The sequence below is a fragment of the Vigna angularis genome, chromosome 2 (assembly GCF_016808095.1).
Source record: "Vigna angularis cultivar LongXiaoDou No.4 chromosome 2, ASM1680809v1, whole genome shotgun sequence".
Taxonomy (NCBI): Eukaryota; Viridiplantae; Streptophyta; class Magnoliopsida; order Fabales; family Fabaceae; genus Vigna; species Vigna angularis.
In genome coordinates, this window is record NC_068971.1 from 13,607,889 (window position 1) to 13,617,703 (window position 9,815).

The 9,815-nt window shown below is 30.9% G+C and overlaps 1 protein-coding gene across 1 annotated transcript; it reads left to right on the forward strand.

Annotated features, from left to right (window-relative positions):
• The first annotated feature begins 1,909 nt into the window (after positions 1-1,909).
• LOC108328712 (protein LURP-one-related 15) lies at positions 1,910-3,043 on the forward strand. The gene is made up of 3 exons (XM_017562609.2): positions 1,910-2,185; positions 2,414-2,644; positions 2,743-3,043. Exons 1-3 carry the CDS (start codon positions 1,985-1,987, stop codon positions 2,908-2,910), a joined length of 600 nt encoding a protein of 199 aa, XP_017418098.1. The 5' UTR covers positions 1,910-1,984; the 3' UTR covers positions 2,911-3,043.
• Positions 3,044-9,815: the final 6,772 nt, after the last annotated feature.

Sequence of the window (9,815 nt, forward strand, 5' to 3'; positions counted from 1 at the left end):
CTATCATCCTCTGTTGGAGCTTCTGTAGGTCGGCATACTGTTGGACGCGTAAGGCCTGGAGCTCAACATCTTGTGTCCTATGTTGTTCATCCTGTTGTTGATAAGCAATTACATATGTTGGTGGAGGGTGGACACTTGGTTGATCTCCATCTCTTGCGATAGTTGTGTAGAGTTTATAGTGGTGACCATGGAGGTGAGACTGGGGAAACGTTTTACTGAGGCTCCATGGTGGGTGCCAAAGTCGTTACACAAATCTTGAATTTGAACTTTGCGGACAAGTCACAAGATCCTAACGAAGTTAAAATCTATAAGTGAGTGTGAGTGTTATGCAGTATGTATTCTTTGGGAAATAGTAGTTGAATTTATAGGATCAATATGGGTCATAAACCTTTGTTCCTATTAAAATAATACTTATTTAAACAACAATATAACATATAGTAACAAAATAATAAATAATAACCAATATATATTGAACTACCTATGAGTCTTATTTGGCCACACTCTTTAATGTCTATTGGACTAAGAACAACTTCAGCTGTATTTCCCTGAATTGATGAGGAGAGACTGGAAATACCAATAATTGGAACAAAAGAAATTACTGAAAAAAAATATGTCATTAACGTCATTGAATTTTCGCCTGTTGAACGACAATGCAAAAGAAAAAACAAACGCAGTAGACATTTCAACAATTTTTTTTTTGCCAACTTTTCTAATTACTTTATCTTCGTTGTATTTGCGAAGAAGGAACAAATGGAATACAACAATTTTGGTTTGTTGTGTGTTGATATCGATTTTAGACAACGTTCTCTTTTCCCGTTTTGTCTGCTGAAAATTTCTCATCTATTATATTGGATCACTTCTAAGTAATTGATGAATGTATCACATTTAAAGTTTGGTCTTCTGTATCATTATTATATTAATTTTGAAAATTCAAAGGAAAATACACGAATGTTTTAATTAAATTGATGTTGATGGTTATGAAAATTTTGGAAGATAATTTCAAAATTAAATTAGTTTTATAAGTTTATAAGTATATGATTTAGTTTTGCATCCATAAAAATAAAATCTTTTGTTTAGTTTTATAACTTATAATTAAATGATTTACGATAATTTATTTTAAATGAATAAATAATATGTACCTTAAATTGTAAAAAAATGTTTAGATATGTTTAAAATATAAGGATTAGTTAACTATTTTAATCTTCGTGAGTGGCTAAATTTTCGCTCATTTGATTATTGTTTAAATTTTATAAATTAAAAGAAACTAGAAAAATTATAGGCAAAGCTATATATATATATATATATATATATATATATATATATATATATATATATATATATATATATCTGCAAGACCAAACTATAAGATTGAAAATTAGCAAACTGTTTGAAATTTTAATACAAGCCAAGGAAAACCTTTCAATCGTTTAAAATAAGTATATTTTAAATAATTTAAATAACAGTGCTAGATTATTTAAATCGTTTTAAAACTATTATAGTTAAACTTTAGAGTGGCTACTATATATTTAATTGATGTATATATCATGTTAAGTTTAGTTTTCATTTAAGCTTCATACGAATAATTAAATTAATATTAAATTTTAAATATCTGATTAAACAGGTGATAAAATATATCTTTCATTTGTTAAAATGCACATATTAAACTTTAATTTTGGTGAACCATTTATTCTGTTCTCTCCAAATGCACTTAATTGTGGTAATGCATATTTGATTGTTGCGTCTTATTTGTGACCGCTTTTATTCATCAATGCTGTCAAAATCTTGACTTGGTCGTGTATATATATATATATATATATATATATATATATATATATATATATATAAAACGCGTGTATATGACAGATACCATATACATATGTGTACACTATACTGACATAATGGTAAAGTTCAATTGTGTGGTGCTCTATATATTAGGATATACAACACATACTTGAAGAAAACAATTTGGTTCCATAAGTCTCCAATGGAAAACAAAGTCTCAGTTATCAATCCTTCATATTGTGTTCCTCACCCTGTCAGTATACAAATTAATACTGAGAAAGGAGTCGCTTACAGTGAGAAGGATGATCGTCTCTTCTATATTAATGATACCTATTTCTCACTTCACGACCGTCGTGTCTTATATGATGATTCAAACAACCCCATCGTCACTTTCTACAATAAGGTTTGGTTCCTCATTCTCAACTTAATTACTTTTTTATTCTTGCCCCCATGACTAAACTAACTGTTAGATGACGTATTTTGCTATAGCACCAAGTGTTAAGTACCCGTTTATAATTCTTTTTGCTAAAATTAAGGTTTATTCTTAATTTCTGTCTTCTTTTTTACCGTTTCATTGATTGATGAATATTCTGACTTATTTAAATATTCACAACTTATTATATCTAATTAGTCTTCAGAAGAATGCAAAGTTTTCAAGGGTGAAAGCAGTGATTCATCTAAATTTCTATTTCGGGTGAAGAAAATGAAGAAATCGTCAACGATTCCGTCTGGAATTACTAAACTAAACGTGTTCCTTGCAAACAACCGAGACGAAGAGAAAAGTGACTTTAGAGTGATCATTTATGGAAGTAAACGGTCGTGCAGTGTTTATGCAGGGGAATCTCCTACCATTGTAGCTCAAGTATATGACTATACTTATTTTGATGCATGTTTTTCATAATTAGTAAAATTTGAATATATTAGTCTAATAATATATGCATGTTTCTCTCTGTAATATAGGTGGAGAATAATGGTGGCTTCAAAGTTTCGGTCTATCCCAACGTGGACTACGCATTCATAGTGGCTCTACTTATGATTGTTAAGGATACGGAATGTTCTGATACTGAAGAAAAAATAGATGCTCTTAGTGCCATACAAATGACTTCAAGCATTTTATCGCTTGTATAAGAGAATCTAAGAAAAAGTGAGGAAATAATATTTCAAGTGACTCCACGTATAGATGTCCCTTGTGTTATATATTGTATGAAAAAATATATTTTGACACAAATCTTTTAGAATATTTTGATACAATATATTATCATTTTTTCACTTGTTTATTATTTATTTATTATTATACTGATGTATTTTAGATCTAATGAAAAAAATGAGGTATGTATTGTGTTAAAATATTGTTAAAAAAATTTGTTTAACATATTATTACCCATATGTATATCATTATTTCTTATCTTTTGTAATTGATACCTTATAATAGATCCTACATATGATAGGTGAGACCAAGTTCCTTACACATTATTTTTAAATAATTATATGTTAATATTTGATATTATTTTAACACGGTATACATCTCATTCTTTATTTAATTTAAAGTATGTCAGTAAAATAACAAATAAATAATGAATAAAGAAAAAATGACGTACATTATGGTAAAAAAAAATAATTTTAAAATATATTTTTTCTTATCTCTTGTAATAAAAAAAATCAACGACAACATTTTGTAGGTAAAACAAGAAACATTCATGAGTGCAAAAGTAAAAAATTGCCGGTAATATTGAATAATGTTGACAAAGAAAGATTCAGCCTAAAATTGGTGGCATCAACAATTACCAATACTTGTTGATATGTGAATAACTTTCTCATGAATTATTCTGAATATACGCAAGTTAACCTGTGTGAATAATTTATACAGATTATTTCGATAACATTCTTACGAATCTATTAATGGATTTTTGATTCAGATGTCAATTCATGATAAGTTATTCATGAATCAGGGATAACTAATTACAGCTTTTTTGGCTATATTATACATGGTTTTTTTTTATGAATAAAATCCTTAAGAACTATAAGAATAATTTTCACCTACCAAGTCATATATTATTGTATAATTACATATTTGAAATCTAGGCATTGTTATGATATATCATATAATATGTTATAAGATTGTGGGCTATGAATGTTCTTAAAATTGCATGGTTAGGTTGAAAGATTTTAGTCTTTTTATTGTAGGAGGTATGTTGAACTGATTAAACATGGTCTATATACACACACTATGAAATGTTCTGATACTACACAAAAAGATTTTCTTAGTGCCATAGAAATGAATAAAACAATTTTACCGCATGCAAGCGTGTAAATAAATATACTGTATAAGAGAACCTAAGATACGATATGTGGGACCAAGCTCTTTTCACTCTATCTCTTGTTATAACAAAATCAACTACAACATTCTATAGGTAATTCTCTAAAAAACTAAATTTATCGATGACGAATATCCGCCAAAAACGGTAAAAATATGTTGTCGAAGTGCAAAATTTCACTCTATAAATCTCCTTAAACTTCTTTTAAACAATCAACGTTATAATCTGGCTTGGTTAGCAAATAATTTATAGCTACATGATCCGTGTATATGATCACCTTAGACCCAATAAGATAATTTAAGGTATAAATTTCTCCAAGGCATATACTATAGCAAGGAATTCCTTTTCTGTAGTAGCATAATTCAACTCGGCTTCATTCAAAACTTTGCTTGCATAATTGATAGTGGGAAAAACTTTCTCTCTTCTTTGACCCAACACAACACCTATAGCATAATCACTAGCATCACACATTAACTCAAAGTCTTTATTCCAATTTGGAGCTACAATCACAGGCGTAGAAACCAACTTCTTCTTCAGAATGTCAAAAGCCTTCATGCATTCATCATTCATCACAAAAGGCACATCTTTGACAAGGAGATTGCTTAAAGGTTTGGCAATCTTGGAAAAGTCTTTAATGAATCTTCTATAAAACCCAACATGTCCCAAAAAACTCCTAATTCCTTTCACTTTTGTAGGTGGTTGAAGTTTCTCAATGACTTCCACTTTTGCTCTGTCAACTTCAATTCCCTTGGAAGAAACTTTGTGACCCAAAATAATACCTTCAGTCACCATAAAATGACACTTTTCCCAGTTAAGAACAAGGTTTGTCTATATGCATCTTTTAAGCACAATATCCAGATTAAATAAACAAACTTGAAAGGAATCACCAAATACTAAAAAATCATCTATCATATCTGCAAACACTACAAGAAAAAAGTGTATTACATACAGCAAAAATTCGTATATAAGACCCAAAATCCGTATATAATACGTGTTTATATACGGATTACATACGGGCAAAAATCCATATATAATACCATCGTAGCTAGGTTTATATACGGATTTATCCGTATATAAGTTATATACGGAAATTATATACGGATTTTTCCGTATATAAATTATATACGGATATTATATACGGATTTATCCGTACATAAGTTATATGCGGATAAATCGTATATAATTTATATACGAAAATTATATACAGATAAATCCGTATATAATTTATATACGGAAATTATATACGGATAAATCCGTATATAATGGTTTAAGAAGAGCTAAATAAATACCCTGTTAGATGTGGGTTGCTCAAGACCCTAAATTGGCACGTCAAATTAATTCACCTCAATTATTCACCTCTCTATGCTCATCCTCAATCATACCTTACAGTATATACACTATAATACAACTTATCCCTAATGCATATTCACCAACACTATTAATCAACATATATATGACTTTTGAAATAAATTATTAGTGAAGGATAAATTAAATAGAACATAACACTTCCTATCAAATTTAGTATGAATATGACCTATGAAGCTGTTATTACTAACATTCAAAGACACCAAACTTCCTCCAGCTGCAGCAGCTGCCAAGTTCTCGAGCAAAGAATTTGGAAGTGTCCCATTGAAAAAGTTGCTGGACAAATCCAGCTCCTGGATAGCAGCACCACTGCTATTTTTGCCACTGTTATCACCGACAAAAGATGGCAATTCACCAGACAGATGATTGTAGCTCAAATCAAGAACCACCAAGTGACTGAGCAATGAAAAAAGCTGGTGCTGGAGACCACCAGATAATCTGTTATGCAAGTCCTCTCTTGTTCTTTGAGCTCTAATTATGTATGGTCACATCAACTTGGTGTGATTTGTCTGTCTTCTCAAATTTCTGATAATTAACTGGTGGGAAAATGAAGAGGTGAAAAAGGGTAGTGTATTTGGCGCAATATGATGCAATAGCATTACCTATATTCGTGTTCACTCTACCAATCTTAACCTCCCAGTAAATCCAGAAACAAACTATCTTGATATGGAGAAATTCTGTATTGCAAAACCAACTGTTTGAGGAAGGAAACAATTTCAAGATCTGTGGTTTCACTTCTACACTTCAATGATATTCATCATTGGTGGAAAATATTGTTCCATGATTAAAGAGAAAAATGAGAAATGTGACGAAAAAAAGTTCCCTCCATCTGTATTGAGTGGAAGACTTGAAGTCCACCATGCCATGAATATTATAATAGTGATGTTACATAGCATGAAACAAGCCTTTGTTATTTACCAAGTCACTTGTTTGGTAAAAAAGAACTTGACTTCTATGCCTTTGTAGGCTCCGCACAAGCTATTTCTTTTTCACTTAAGAGACTATGACCAGACCTATGACCACCAGGTTTAGACGGGATTTGTCTCCTCTCATGTTCTGTAGTGTTAAATTTGACGTCTTCAACAAAATAAATATGTCACCAGCCTATCCTTATCAATAAATATTTCTATTCATTTTCTTTTGTAAATATTTGCTGAACTATTCCTTGTAAGCATGCCAATAAGATTGGTTCTTTATTCCTTGTTGGTCTCTTATGCTGACGAGTTTTGGTCTAGAATTTTTCATCTGTTTTATACCAATTACATGGCATGGAGTTTGTCTCTTCTTGAAACTCATTATACCAACATAAAATACTTAGATAAAAACAAATCACTGTCTAGCTTTTTCCATTAATTCAGAGTTTAGCAATTGGTAATATCTACTTGGCTGTTTTAGCGTGTTATTCTTGGTTGCTAAGTCTCAATGAGTCTTCACAAGCCAAATGGAAGAAAGCAGAGTAGAGTACTAATAAAAGGGAATTCTGGGGCTACAAGACCAAGAAAGATGTTACCTTATCCTTGGATGTGATCTGTAATTTGATTTCAGTCCTATCACTTAATCTCCAAAGTTATAAATTAAGTTTCTGAAGTTAAATCATTTCTATGATGGTTCACCCGCTAATGTTTGGGACAAGAGAATGAGACAAATTCTGTATCTATAATTGATTGGGGTAAATAATGAATAGCCAAAGCAAATTACCAAAAGGCATGAGTTATGAAAAAGCAATTGGACCAAAATCTGAGAAGATACGGAAGCATATTTTCCATTAATTACTAACAAAGAAAACATAGTACTTGTCCCTTTCATGTGTAGAGGAAATTAATGTGATTCTACTGTTTACCCATGTAAATCAACGTGAATAGTCATTTTGATTTTGGCTCTAAGATCCAAGGTTCTAATTTGCTTACTTTGCCCTCCAAAGTGTGGTTTTCACACTGCATATTCCTAGAAAGGAGACTTTGATGAAAACTTTAAGATTCAATTTTGACATTTAGGATTCTATCTCACTCGTATGTATATATATAACTTTATAAAACTATAATTTCAATATTTAGAAAATAGTCACATTACTTAATATAATATTTAAAAGTCTTTAAATTTTTTTATTAACTAATACATTTATAAATATGTAAATTATGTAAAATTTAAAATAAATAATCACTGGTATAAATATCATGAAATTCAACTGTTAGATTCATTAAATTTGCATCTTATAAAAAAAAATGTTCCAGGTGTTTGTGTGTCTATATATATATATATATATATATATATATATATATATATATACATGTCTATTGTGTATGAAGTAAAAGGAAGTTTTGGCAATAGTTTCCGAGAGTAAATGAAACACTTTCATTTAATATAGTAAAAATGTGTAACAGCAGGGTCTAGGTTTTGTAGTTGATATTATGTACTCTTGTTTGAAAAACAAAACAACAATTAGTATAAATAACATGTTAAATTACTTCCAATTTCAATAAGCTTGCATCAGTCTCCAATTCAACATACAAACAGGTACATGTGGCAAAACTTATAGAAGTAATAACCTACCCTGGTTTTTTTTATTTAATACTAAAATGTATAACCCAATCAAAAACTGTACCAATGGAGTTCTTTTATTATATTAACAAGCAACAAACTTCTCCAAACCAATGGATTTTAGCCCCCTTAACTTGTGAAATGAAAAAACATTAAAAGTACAAGTAATATTTCAACTCTTGAAAAACAGAATGCTATCATTTTAGTGATGTCATGCAGTAAAAGTCAGATGTAGAAGTTAAAAACGTTTTAACATCTGAATCTACCTTAAACTAATTTCCACAAATTGATTGATTAGTTTTTTATAATTTCCAAATAATAGGCATTAAGGTGTGTTTATAAATTCTATCGTTTTGAATTTGGAAATTGACAAGTTTTTCATTTCTTGTGAAGCAGACATCAATTGATTCTGGCATACTAATCAAGTGGACAAACAATTTTGCAGTCACTGCAACAATATGCATTTACTCTTATCAATATACATTTTACTTATCATATCACTTGCTACTTTAAACATGTCAGGTGTCACATTGGGAGGCATTGATCTTGGGTTAAAAGAATCAGGGGGACCTCCTCTTAAAAATTGGTTGTCCACTTCAAATGAAGAAGCCATGTCAACCAGAGGTGACATCTGATGACATCTTACTAATTACATCAGAGGTGGTTTTGATCATATCTGGGGACACATCTTTGAATTGTCCAACATTCAAAGAAGCTAGCGTGGCAGAATTTGTGTTTTGAATATGGTTCTGGAATGACCTGACAGCTTCAGGATCCTTTCTCAATGCATCTAAACTGTCTGCATTTGATTTTGAATTTCCATTGTTAGTTGTACTTGTACTGTTAGAGGTGTCACCAGATTCTTTTTTGCAGCCTTGCCACTATATTTAAAAACTAACGATAAATTTTAATACAAGGGCATTGTGCATTATGAGGGGCAATGTAAGTTGTGTCATTTAATTAGAGCCACTAGCTAGAGTTTTATGTTTTGGTATACTTAAATGGTAACTGAAATATGTTAACCCAATTCTGGCATGGCTGAAACATCAAACTACTTACACAGACAGGAAGAGATGTCTAAGCCTTTCATTTAACTTAGTTTTTTGATTGGGAGTAATGAGGTGCTGAATGAATTTAAAAGTTCAATTAATTTACTTCAGTTGGACAAAATTGAGAAATGCATATTCAAAAAATATCAAGGGTTCTTGTAGCTCACTAGAAATAAATCCAATGACGAAGGGGAACTGTTTAAGGATTTCATAAGAGGAGTGACACTAAGCTAGGGAGGTCTGCACAACCTCAATGACTTGCAAAGGAAAAGAATGAAAACAATCACAAATATGGGTCACCTTTCTGATTTCTAATGTGACCCCTACCTCCCATGTACCTAGCTTCACCATTGCTAAAGCCCAATTCATATACTACATCAAAAGAGGATACTTGATGGACATAGCAGATGTCATAACTGAGGAGATTTTCAAAGTTTCATGTTCTCAACCTAATGGCTTGGCCTGGTGACAGACCCTTTCAAATGGGGGAAACTAGTGTAGTTATAGTGGTTGAAGAGCAACCACAACCATAGCAACTAACACCACCATAACAAATCTTAGTCAAATCCAACACCAATACCTCAACAACAACAACAATATCCATAACAGGACACCTCTTGAGATCATACTTAATTTGTTACCACTACTCTAGAAGAAAAAGTTCCTTATAATGAAGGAACAAATGAAGGAAGATCGGAAGGAAGCAAGCTAGAGTCCTCTGTAGTAGAGGACTTCTTTGACTTTACACCCGAAAATTCTAAACCAA